Source organism: Somniosus microcephalus, chromosome 14, assembly GCF_052327205.1.
Source record: "Somniosus microcephalus isolate GS21.2 chromosome 14, FLI_Smic_1.0, whole genome shotgun sequence".
Lineage (NCBI taxonomy): Eukaryota > Metazoa > Chordata > Chondrichthyes > Squaliformes > Somniosidae > Somniosus > Somniosus microcephalus.
Genome location: NC_141000.1, coordinates 22,530,327 through 22,543,866, shown reverse-complemented (window position 1 = coordinate 22,543,866; position 13,540 = coordinate 22,530,327). Strand labels below are relative to the sequence as shown.

Below are 13,540 nucleotides of genomic sequence, written 5' to 3'. Positions count from 1 at the left end.
TGTCTCTCCCGAGACTGAGCGTTTTCACCCTCTTTCTGAGTCTCTTCTGGACTCTGCTGATACGGGAATTGAGGGCAGACCTACTGTACAGCCGGCAGACGCTCCTCGACATCGGGGCCGACTGCGTGCGGCTCACACTCGGCGCCATCGATCTGCCTCCCGACATCGCCCGACCCCCGGGACCAGCGTGGCGTCCTTCCCCAGCTGGAAGTCGGCGCAGACCGCGCAGAGAATGCAAGCAGAAGTGGGGTAAGAGGGCCGGAATCCAAAATAGGCTGAAGAAGGCCCCACACAAACCCTCCCTCCCTCCCAAGTATTTTCCTGGCCAACGTCAGGTCACTAGAAAATAAAATGGATGAGATCAAACTTGATCTCTCCTCACAGAAAAGGACAAAGGAATGCTGCGCCATGATCTTCACAGAGACCTGGTTGAACAACGGCATCCCTGACACCACCATTCAACTAGAAGGACGCACGGTCTTCCGCGCCGACAGAACTGCAGACTCCGGTAAGAGCAAGGGAGGCGGTTTGTGCATTTACACTAACAACGCCTGGTGCACTAACACGGACATAATCGATAGCTCCTGTTCGGCTGATTTGGAATTCCTCATGGTAAGGTGCAGACCCTTCTACCTGCCTCGGGAATTCACGGCTGTTATCATCACTGCGGTCTACATCCCACCACACGCTAATGCCAAACTAGCACTGAAGGACCTCTACAGGGCCATCAGCGAACAACAAACTGCACACCCAGACAGAGCTTTTATCATCGCGGGGGACTTCAATCACATAAACCTAAAACCTGTACTACCAAAATTCCACCAGAATGTTTCCTGCCCCACAAGAGGGGAGAACACACTGGATCAAGTCTACACGAGCATTGTAGATGCTTATAAGGCCATTCCCTGCCCCCACCTTGGGAAGTCTGACCACCTCTCCCTGTTTCTAGCCCCGGCATACAAACCGCTCATCAAAAGAGTGAGAACATCAGTGAAAGTATGGCCAGAGGGGGCAGTCTCGGAGCTTCAGGATTGCTTCGAACGCACTGATTGGGGCATGTTTGCCCATAATGACATCGAGGAATACGTATCCACAGTGCTATTCTACATTAACAGTTGCGTCGAGGTCGTCACGACCCATAAAAATATCAGGACATACCCCAACCAGAAACCCTGGATGAACGGAGAGGTCCGCTCGCTGTTGAAAGCACGCGACGCAGCATTTAAATCTGGCGACGCGGCGGCTTACAGTGCAGCTGGGACCAACCTAAAAAAGGGTATCAGGACTGCCAAAAGGAAACAGACACTGCGGATAGAGGATCATTTCCACAACAACTCGGACCCCCGGCGCATGTGGCAAGGCATCCAGTCCATCACTGACTACAAGAGCAAAAACACCAACCCCCCCGGTTAGCGATGCCTCCCTTCCGGAGGAGCTTAACAACTTCTACGCTCGCTTCGACAGGGACCCGGCTACCAAAGCCTTGCCACCCCCGGAAGACCAGGTGCTCACTCTGTCGACCTCCGACGTAAGGGGTGTTCTACGCGGAGTGAACACACGAAAGGCTGCTGGACCGGATAGCATCCCTGGACGGGTACTCAAGGAATGTGATCAGCTGGCTGATGTCTTCACCGCCATCTTCAATCTGTCATTGGCCCAGGCAGTAGTCCCTACATGCTTCAAGACCGCTACCATTATTCCTGTGCCAAAGCAAGCGGCTGTGACGTGCCTGAACGACTATCGACCTGTCGCACTCACACCCATCATAATGAAGTGTTGAGAGAGACTGGTCCTGGCTCACATCAAAGCCAGTGTTCCGGCCTCTCTTGACCAACACCAGTTTGCCTATCGTGCCAACAGATCAACGGAGGATGCAATCACAACTGCTCTACACTCTGCACTGAATCACTTAGATGGTAAAGAGACCTACATCAGAATGCTGTTCATAGACTACAGCTCAGCATTCAACACTATCATCCCCAACAAGCTGGCCACCAAACTCCACACTCTTGGCCTGAACACTTCCCTCTGCAACTGGACCCTGGACTTCCCAACAAACAGACCCCAGTCTGTCAAATTAGGTAACCATACCTCCCCCCCCACTGACCCTGAACACGGGGGCCCCACAAGGATGTGTGCTGAGCCCCCTCCTCTACTCCCTCTTCACCCACGACTGTGTGGCTGTTCATGGTTCCAACACCATCATCAAGTTTGCGGATGATACCACAGTAGTAGGCCAGATCACCAACAATGATGAGTCAGCCTACAGGGAGGAGGTCCAGCATCTCGTGAAGTGGTGCGCCGATAACAACCTGGCCCTTAACATCAAGAAAACCAAAGAAATCATTGTGGACTTCAGGAAGTCTAAAGGCGGAAGTCACACCCCCATCCACATCCATGGGGCTGTGGTGGAAAGGGTGGACAGCTTTAAGTTCCTCGGAGTCCACATCACGGAAGACCTCTCCTGGTCCCTCAATACCTCCTCTCTGGTGAAGAAGGCCCAGCAGCACCTATATTTCCTAAGGAGGCTGAAGGGATGTAACCTGTCACCCCTGATCCTCTCTAACTTTTACCGCTGCACAATAGAGAGCATCCTGACGAACTGTATCACAGTATGGTATGGCAGCTGTAGCTACTGTGACCGGAAAGCCTTGCAGCGGGTAGTCAAAACTGCCCAACGCATTACCGGCACCCGGCTACCGACCATAGAGCACATATACCAGAAACACTGTTTACGGAGGTCACGGACCATCATCAAAGACCCTACCCACCCCAGCCACAGTCTGTTCGCCCTCCTGCCATCTGGGAGACGCTACAGATGCATTCGCACCCGTACGACCAGATTTAGGAACAGCTTCTTTCCCAGGGCGGTCATCCTACTGAACTCCACAAATAAACTCCAAAGCCTGCACATCTGCCAATGCACTTTATTATGGTTATGTTTATGTTAATGTATTACAAGCTAAATGTATGTTGAATGTTTAAATGTCTTAATCTAAATGTACACTCTCGGGAGCCGCAAGCCTACATTTCGTTGTACTGCACTTGTGCACTAACAATGACAATAAAGTTGATTATTATTAAATTATCCTACTTGTACAAGCTTATCAGACACTTGATATCGACTAGTTATCAAAAAAGTTATAGAAAGAGAACCAACAGAATGTGGCCAGTCTTCTCAGTCCTGTCTGTTGAGGTAGTTTTACAATAACTTTGCAGGAGGTGCAAATCAAATTCTACCAAATCTTTCCTCACCAGAACAGAGCTAGACAAAGCTTAAGCTTATGATCAAAGCAAATGAGGAAAATTAATGGCTGACTCGGTGACCTCCTCATTAATATGAGCAGCCTTCTCTACATTGATTCTTATGTGTAGAAGTGCCTATGTTAGCTGGCCTGGCAGTGTCAATACTATGTAGCAAAGCTAAAGGATCCATTTTGCAATTCCTCTCACAGTAACCACCCAGTCGATGTAAATGTTTGCAGACCACGTAGATGAAGGGGTGACAAAACAAAAAAAAAATCTTGTGTGTCACTCCGTCCCTATTACTCACATCTCCTAGCAGATGGTTATTGGAATAGCAACAAGGCGTTTGGGAGCAGACTGCCTAGCTTCATCTCAGGCAGATGTTTGGAAGGGAGGGTGGAAGGGAGCAGTGAGAAGAATCTTTTAGACGTGGGGCAAAAGCTTAAAATGGCTGCTTCTATTTGAAGTATTTACATTGATGGAGCCCCATCACATGGATCAGTTTGTATGCACACTACCTGACTTGGAACTTGAACACAAATCAGGAAGGTACCAGATTTAATCCCTGGCCTGTGCTGAGCACGGTAATTTCAGTCGTGCAGCAGCATGGACACTTTTATTGGCGTCAGGGGCCTGGGCTTTGGGGGAAAGGGGAGGGAAATGACAGCCAATGATTCCATCCTGATTGCTGTCTATTGATTCCTGCTAGAAAGTGCACTTGGACAGGATCAAGCTCAGCTGTGATCACATCCGCACGCCCACATAAAGATCAAATCGTTTGTCAACGTTCACCATGAGTGAATAACCACACAGGCAAGATACCAGAGTGCAATAAGCAACAATGATTCACACCTCAAAAGGAGTCTCACCTTAAGGACCGGGGGGGGGGGGGGGGGAGAAATACGAAAGTGGAAAAATGAAAAGAAAGCTAGTCCAGTAGTATATTAGTTTCATTTCAAACTAAAACCATGCCTCTGAATCAGTATTCCCAGTAACCCTGATCCTACACATCTGTTTCCCATTAGAAAACATGAAGACTGAATCCACATCTGAGCAGATGTTAAATACAAAATGGATATCCTATTATCAATGTGCACGAAGTAACTTACACTCCGATTATCATGGTATGGGATGACACAGTCAGTCCTCAATAGGTTGTGTTCCATGTACAATCAATTGTTACACTGATTAAGAGCAATTGCAAGCTCAACCACAAAGAGAACTGACTGAACAATTGGCAAAATCAGTTACAATAACTTCTTTGACTTTTCCTCATGACCATCACAAACAGCAGCACAATGCTGAGTGAAATCATACTGTTCTTTGCAGAATTCTGTGAGAACAAATTTAAGTAATTTACTCAATAAGGATGAAAAATGAGGATATGCGTGCTGTTGCTCCAACACTCCAAAGTTATAACTCTTGTTACCTCGATGAACAATATCATTCTTGTGGCACCAGTGAATTGCTTTGATCAGTTGGTAGATATAGTTTCGCACTTTTTCAGGTTGAACACCATTTGGCATCTCTTCAAGTAATTCAAGCATATTCTGAAAACCAAACAAACATGTTCTTTCTATACCATCATAAAGAGTGTTCCGTCACACAGCAGTAAGGTAAACAGAAAAGCAAACCCGATTAAATTTAAACATACTACACTTGGATTTTGCCCACGTGAAAAGTATATATATCAGTTATTTTTTTTAAATGGGAAAATCAAATGTCAGCTCTACAGTCCCTTCATTATTAATGGCCTGAAATTTGAGTGGGTAATCACAGCAAACAAACAGCATACGCTGTTATGACCCCATTGAAACTGACTGCAACTTCAGGATCCAGCGTGTGCGCATCCCAACGCAGGAATCCTTAAGTTGCGGTCAGTCATTCACTGCCCTCCCCGCCATAGCCGGCAATCTGTGTAATCAGGGAAATCATTGAAACTGATGAAAACTTGGGCTTTTCTACGGTAATATCGCTGTTAAATACCCCACTAAAAGTTATGCCTTGTTGGATTAGGTGTAACTGGAGTTTTAACGATGTATTGACTGCTAAAACAAATGTTATGGCCCTAAAAAATTAATTTAAATTTTGTGGAATGTCAAATTTCTCCATTGTAATAAAAAACTTTTTTTTTTTTTTTAAAGGAAACTTTTTAAAAAATTCTATTTTTTCCAAAAGTGTGTTCATATTTATTTCAGGTTTACCTTTTCCCCATGTGAGCACCCCAATCTTTGTTTTGCTCTCTAACATTTTTTAAAAGTCAGAATAAAAGCAACTTCTTCACTTCCTGGTTCCCCGTCTGAGAATTCTGCATTGTGATTGGCTGCTTAGACAGCTTGTAGACGTCACAGCAGAGCACACTAGGAATTCCCCACTATACTGCACTGATGTAACGTGTGCATCAAGAAAGGCAAACGTCTCGCCACAGAGATTGAGAGATCTTTGTGGGCAGCTTTCTTCGGGGCTAGCAGCAAACGCCTTTGCTTTGCCGCTGACCTTAAATTCTGGGCCAATATTTTCACAAGCAACAAATTAAGCAAACAAATTATTTAAATAGTCACATCAGTATTGCAGGAGGTGATCAGATATTTACAAGACAATAAAAGTAAAGTAATTCATTCATCTATTTTCACGTTCCAAAAAATTGCCCTGCTCTACTCCTTTTGTACCATTTAAATACAAAATCTCCAAACCAACACATCGTATTCTGAGCTATTTCTTGCCCCTCACCATTGTAGCTACATTTTCCTCCTCCTCTCTTGAAGCCAGTGAGTCATGCCGAGGTACGATCCCACAGGTACTTGGAGCTCTGCAGTACTTTGGCTAAAAGGCTATTTGTCATGTTAGCCACAACAGCAGAGTATAGAAGACTTGACTGTGGGTGGCATCACAGCCAAGCCTGATCCAATTCTTGCCTCTTGCGTATCCCCGATTTAATCGCTCCACCACTGGCGGCCGAGGCCCTAAGTTATGGAATTCCCTCCCGAAACCTCTCCGCCTCTCTCTCCTCCTTTAAGTTGCTCCTTAAAACCTACCCATTTGATCAAGCTTTTGGTCACCCGTCCTAATATTTTATGTGGCGTGTTGTCAAATTTTGTTTGAAAACACTCCTGTGAAGCGCCTTGGGATGTTTGCAAGTTGTTGCTGTTGTTCCTCTCCGCACCTGTGCACACTTCGCAAATTTCCAGCAATGGTCATTGGGTAGTGACTCTGTGGGCTCATTTTCTCATCCCAAGCCCAAACAAACTGAGGCACCTTTGTATCCCAATCAGATCTTTGGCTGACATCTCCTAACCCAGCAGACCATAGATGGAAACTGGGACCTTTGTGGTCTGCAGAGCTGACTACCATGTCAAACGATGAATTTACACACTGAGCAATTGGGGGAAACTTTCCACCTGCAACTGTTGAAGGAGAAACCACCTCTGACATGAGGCAGAAAATCTCTAACTTAGACGCTGCTCCGGTATCACTCACCTTCTCTACATATTCAAAGACTAAATAAAGTTTTCCTCTTCTTCGAAAAGCCTCTTTAAGTTCAACAATATTTTCTTGCTTTAGAGTACGGAGCATTTTAAGCTCCCTTAATGTTGTCTCCTTAACTTCTTCATTTTCTGGGAATAAATGCATTAAATATAATTAGATGCTACTTTATTTCCTCTTCAAAAATTGGTGAAACATTAGATTTTATCAAACATACTGTGTTAATATTCATTAGTTTAAAAGAATTTTGCCTGAAGGAAAGTAAACAAACAGAACTTTTGTTTCTTCATTTCTTCCTTCCTTACAAAATTGCTCTTTCATCATCTTCATTCAAAGGAGAAAATGAATTACAAAGCTTCCATTTGCTCTAGTAGGGTCTGTATGATATGAATTACAAGAATAATAGAGGTCCAATACATGTTTTCTTGGATGCCTCAGTTACCCATAAGTCGAAAAAGATGAAACCTCATGTTCCCACAAGGTACTGGGTTCTTCCTCCTACCTTGACCATTGACTGAACTTAAATGCGTGACCATCAGACATGACGAGTAAGATAAGTTCCTACAACTGTTTGTTTTCCTTCCTGGATCGCTTGAACCCAGGTGTGCTGCAAAATTTTTCCAAAGAACACTTTAAACTAAAGAAGTAGTCAGCTAACTTATTTAAGAATCTGTTCACCTTTCAGGGTCTATAACTGGAGCAGTTTTGCGATTTGTTGGGTGTTCACAATTGCAACATGTTGCTGACCTAAAAACATAAGAATTAGGAGCAGCAGTCGGCCGCTCGAGCCAGCTCCGCCATTCAATAAGATCATGGCTGATCTTCGACCTCAACTCCACTTTCCTGCCCTATCCCCATATCCCTTAATTCCTCAAGTCCAAAAATCTATCTAGCTCAGCCTTGAATATATTCAATGACTCAGCATCCACAGCCCTTTGGGGCAGAGTTTTCCAAAGATTCACAACCCTCCGGCGAAGAAATTCCTTATTTCAGTCTTAAAAGGCCGACCCCTTATCCTGAGACTATGTCCCCCTAGTTCTAGACTCTCCAGCCAGGGGAAACAATCTCTCAGCATTTATCCCGTCAATCCCCCTCAGAATCTTATGTTTCAAACAGACCTGTTCCCCCAAGAGTTATTTTACCTAATCTCAAACTTTAAAGGTCTGTGGTCTCAATGGCATATTGTACTCCCATGTGAATGTCAGAAAATGATCGAAGTAATTTTGCAATATTCATCACATTATCAACTTTTAGAAATGTTTTGTCTAACGGAGTGACTGCTGCCAATGAACCAGAAGCTACGCAGAAGCATTCTGTGTATAAATGTCAGGTCCCAAATATGAAAAAGTAACGTTCACCACAACACAGTACAATAAAACTCTCACAAGCTGACAACATCCTAATATCACCTTCAAGTCACATTGCAGACCTCACAATGCCTGAAATTTCCACCACTCACTTTTCTCACTAAACTGTGGGAAGTCTGGCGAGAACAAACAAAAAAACCACTGGAACTGCACATGCGCAACTACTTAATTTCGTTGGCAGCAGTTGCGTCCTTTATTTAAACCAGGTGGTGAATCACCCCTGTAACAGCGCCAACATACCTAACCTGCTACTCTCCCTGGATGCAGAAAAGGACTTAAACCAAATGGAGTAAAAATCGTACCCCTCAACACGTTGAGAGTTTGTTATTTGGAGGGACACTCAGGAAATGGATTAAAATCCTATAATCATGTTCAGTGTACAGTAATCGCTTCAGCTCGCCTGCATTCCCACTCCAGGGATCAGACAAGGACACCGCCCACGCCCCCACATTTCCCCTGATCTTTGCCTTGATCATAGGACCTCTAACAACAAACATCAGAATGAAACCAAGCATGCACAGAGTACACGCAGTAGGGACTGAATACAAAACATCCCTAAATGTGAACAACATACAGGAAACTTTGTGCTATCCGGAGGTGAGCTATCCGGCAATCTGGAGCCACTGGCAAAAATCAGCAGCCGTTTTTTATTCTTTTTGTTTGTTTTTTTTGCTTTGTTTGAATAGTCAAGCTGTGCAAGGTCTGTAGCTATAGCAACAGCTTCAGCTACAGAGCTTTAGGGCCACACCCGAGTGTTTAGAAGCTGTTGCTAAGCAACAGTGTTTGTTGTCAAATACGGAGATAAGAATCTCCGTATCTCTCAACATTAACTCTGGAGAGTACGGAAGTTTTGAGGCAACGGCAGCAGCTCGGTCCCGTGGGTGCCGGATAGCACAAAGTTTCCTGTACTACTATAGAAGAACAACCAATCCAACCGCTCCACTCGCCACGATAAAATTCCGGCTGAAGCATATGGGACCAATGCCAATAAAAACTAATGATGTGCTGCGATCTCTACCTCATACTGGAATCTGACGCACATTCTTCGAGGCTCGTTCACCACCTCCAAGCACAACAAATCACCCATGAAGGGAAACTACCCCAACACAGCAACCCTCCCACATAATGCAACAACTCCAACCAACAGGTCCACTAGTATGCAGGTCCACTTCACTCCATCCCAGCCTAACCATACCCCCAGAGTCAAGGCCAAACAAGCTGCCTCTGTGCCTTCACTTACAATGGTACCAGTGCAATCAAAATCATGCCCAGAAATCTGGATGCATCAATGCACTAATAGGAACAGGAGTAAGCCATTCAGCCCCTTGAGCCTGTTCTGCCATTCAGTTAGATCATGGCTCATCTGTACATCAACTCCATTTACCTTTGCTCCATATCCCTTGATACCCTTACCTAACAAAATCTATCAAATTATCCAGCATTCACAGAGAGTTCTAGATTTCTACTAACCTGTGTGTGAAAAAGTACTTCTTGATTTCACTCCCAAATGGCCGAGCTCTAATTTTAAGATTATGCCCTCTTGTTTTGTTTTTCCCCCACAAGAGAAAATAGTTTATCTGTCTACCCAATTTTTGGGATGGTAAATAAATGCTGGCCTTGCCAGCGACGCCCACATCCCATGAATGAATTTTTAAAATCAAACCCATCATTTCAAATACTTCGTCATAACATATTGGTGAATATATACTTTTGAGAATTCAAGGAAAAAAAGTGTTGACCTTAGATTCTAGTTAGAGACACACCCACAAGGATGTGTGCTGAGCCCCCTCCTCTACTCCCTCTTCACCCACGACTGTGTGGCTGTTAATGGTTCCAACACCATCATCAAGTTTGCGGATGATACCACGGTAGTAGGCCAGATCACCAACAACAATGAGTCAGCCTACAGGGAGGAGGTCCAGCATCTCGTGAAGTGGTGCGCCGATAACAACCTGGCCCTTAACATCAAGAAAACCAAAGAAATCATTGTGGACTTCAGGAAGTCTAAAGGCGGAAGTCACACCCCCATCCACATCAATGGGGCTGTGGTGGAAAGGGTGGACAGCTTTAAGTTCCTCGGAGTCCACATCACAGAAGACCTCTCCTGGTCCCTCAACACCTCCTCTCTGGTGAAGAAGGCCCAGCAGCGCCTATATTTCCTAAGGAGCCTGAAGGGATGTAATCTGTCACCCCTGATCCTCTCTAACTTTTACCACTGCACAATAGAGAGCATCCTGACAAACTGTATCACAGTATGGTATGGCAGCTGTAGCTATTATGACCGGAAAGCCCTGCAGCGGGTAGTCAAAACTGCCCAACGCATTACCGGCACCCGGCTACCGACCATAGAGCACATATACCAGAAACGCTGTCTACGGAGGTCACGGTCCATCATCAAAGACCCTACCCACCCCAGCCACAGTCTGTTCGCCCTCCTGCCATCTGGGAGACGCTACAGATGCATTCGCACCCGTCCGACCAGATTTAGGAACAGCTTCTTTCCCAGGGCTGTCATCCTACTGAACTCCACAAATAAACTCTAAAGCCTGCACATCTGCCAATGCACTTTATTATGGTTATGTTTATGTTAATATACTACAAGCCAAATGTATGTTGAATGTTTAAATGTCTTAATCCAAATATACACTCTCGGGAGCCGCAAGCCTACATTTCGTTGTACTGCACTTGTGCACTAACAATGACAATAAAAGTTGATTTGATTTGATTTTTTGATTTGATTTAGACTGAATCTGCACCACTCACTGAATAAAGCTCAACAGTCACTGCTATTTGTAAAGCATCCCTGTCCTGCCCCGTGCATCACTTTTTATGAGAAAGTTCCATGATGAAGGGTTTCACATATCTAATTCTAGCTCTTCATAGTTTCCTTAATTCAGCACCAATATTCATCAGAGAAGGAGCATCCTAGATGACGGTGATATTCTTCACATTTGCTCTCATGGGTGGGAATAAAGCAGGACCATGCTTCCATGACTATCACTGTTGATGCGAGCAGAGGTGTGAATCAAGGATGTATGAATTTGTCCAAATCCTTTGATTGGAGGAAGTGAAGTTCCCAAGATACAGCCTTGTGTGTCAACAGATGCCATTGTAACATTAACATTGCTGGAAACAAATGCAGGTGCCTAAGATGACACTTTGGTGCTAAATATTTAGTCAAATCAGAATCAACTACAAAATATGATCTTTTTGATGATGTCTTCTGCTTCAAATTTACATAAGCTCTGTATTATAAGAATTTTACTGTTAATACTAAAAGTTGGCACAGTTCTGAAATAGTTTTAAAAAGAGGAATTATAGTTCAAGCCTCTTATAATGGAATTCGTCAGGAGGAGGGTACCGTTGGAGTTGGCTTCTGGGGAGATGTGATCGACAGAGAGGGGGTAGGGAAAGCCAACTCCAACGGTACCCTCCTCCTGACAAAATACTTACAAACATGGCCTGGTCATAACCAACACCTTGTTCCGTCAGAGACAAGTACAAGGCTTCATAGCAACACCCTCGCTCCAAACACTGGCATCTGCTGGACTACGTCATCATCTGAGCGAGGGACCGCAAGGATGTCCGCATCTCCCGCGCCATGACAGGAGCTGACAACTGCTGGACAGACCACCGCCTAATCCGCTCTGTCATCTCCATCAAGGTAGCCCCAAAACAGCGGTGGCAACAAAAACAATGCCGCAGGAAAATCAACGCTGGAGCACTCAAAGAACCTGTTAAGAAAGCCCTAGTCAGCCTGCGCCTCACAACCAACCTGGCGACTCCCAGTGATTCAGAGACACAGAGTGCCCACAGCGCCTGGTCTGCACTCAAGGCCTCCATAATCAGCAGCTGTGAAGAGGCGCTCAGTCACTCGACCAGGAAACACCAAGACTGGTTCGACGAGAACGACCAGGAGATCCAGGAACTAATAAGCCGCAAGCGCAAGGCATTCCTGATCTGGAAACAGCAACACAACTCGAGAGCAACAAAGCAGCTCTACAGACGCCTGAAGGCTGAGGTCCAACAAAAAACTCGCAACCTAAAGAACAGATGGTGGGTGGAGAAAGTGCAGGAGATCCAGCAGCTAACTGACAACCATGACATGCGTGGATTCTTCAGCGCAGGTAAGACCACCTACGGCCCAAGCACCCAAGGTCCTAACTCCACTGCGGGCCAAGAATGGAGATGTACTCATCAAGGACAGAGAGGCAGTCAGTGCCCGCTGGAAAGAGCACTTTGAAGATCTCCTGAACCGAGACTCTGTCTTCGACGCGAGTGTCCTGAACTCCATCCTGCAGCATGCTACCCGCCACCACCTCAGCACAACCCCAGCCCGGCATGAGGTTGAAAAGGCCATCCGACAACTGAAGAACAAGGCCTCAGGAGCAGATGGAATCCCCGCTGAGGCGTTAACACATGGCGGAGAAGCACTATTGGCGCAAATACATGAACTCATTTCTCTTATTTGGAAAGAGGAGAGCATGCCAGGGGATCTCAGAGACGCTGTAATCGCGACCATCTTCAAGAAAGGTGACAAGTCCGATTGCAGTAATTAGAGGAGTCTCCCTGCTGTCTGCCACAGGGAAAGTCATTGCAAGAATCCTCCTCAATCACCTTCTCCCAGTGGCTGAAGAGCTCCTCCCAGTCACAATGCGGATTCCGCCCACTAAGGGGCGCAATGGACATGATCTTCACTGCGCGTCAACTACAAGAGAAATGCAGGGAACAGCACCAACCGCTGTACGTGGCCGTTTTTGACCTCACAAAGGCCTTCAACTGCGAGGGATTATGGCGTGTTTTTCTCAAATTCGGCTGCCCTCAAAAGTTTGTCACCATCCTCCATCTGCTTCAGGACGACATGCGAGCCGTGATCCTGACCAACGGATCCACCACAGACCCAATTCACGTACAGACCAGTCCAAATCCAAGATCGTCCCATCCTCTGTCATCGAATTACCATATGCAGACGACATGTGCATCTGTGCACACTCTGAGGTCGAACTCCAAAGCATTGTCAACACCTTCACTGAAGAGTACAAGAGCATGGGCCTTACACTAAACATCCGAAAGACAAAAGGTCCTCTACCAAGCTGCCCCTGCCACACAATATTGCTCCCCGATTATCAAAATCCATGACGAGGCCTTGGACAACGTGGACCACTTTCCACACCTCGGGAGCCTACTGTCAACAAGGGCAGACATCGATGACTAAGTCCAACACCGCCTTCAGTCTGCCAGTGCAGCCTTCGGTCGCCCGAGTAAGAGAGTGTTTGAAGACCAGGACCTCAAACCCAGCACCAAGCTCATGGTCTACAGGGCAGTAGTGATACCCGCCCTCCTGTATGCTTCAGAGACATGGACCATGTACAGCAGGCACCTCAAAGCACTGGAGAGGTACCACCAACGCTACCTCCGCAAGATCCTGCAAATCCATTGGCAGG

General features: G+C 45.9%; 1 protein-coding gene across 6 annotated transcripts in view; it reads right to left on the bottom strand.

The window, feature by feature from the left end:
• Positions 1-13,540, bottom strand: part of LOC147107374 (cyclin-dependent kinase-like 5) — a 145,916-nt gene that overhangs the window by 51,443 nt on the left and 80,933 nt on the right. For all 6 annotated transcript variants that reach the window (XM_086006340.1, XM_086006337.1, XM_086006339.1 and 3 more), the window contains 2 exons: positions 6,724-6,860; positions 4,676-4,796 (listed from right to left, as the gene is read on the bottom strand). In XM_086006340.1, the coding sequence (XP_085862466.1) occupies positions 4,676-4,796; positions 6,724-6,860 (258 nt within the window). The remainder of the gene's footprint in view (positions 1-4,675; positions 4,797-6,723; positions 6,861-13,540) is intronic.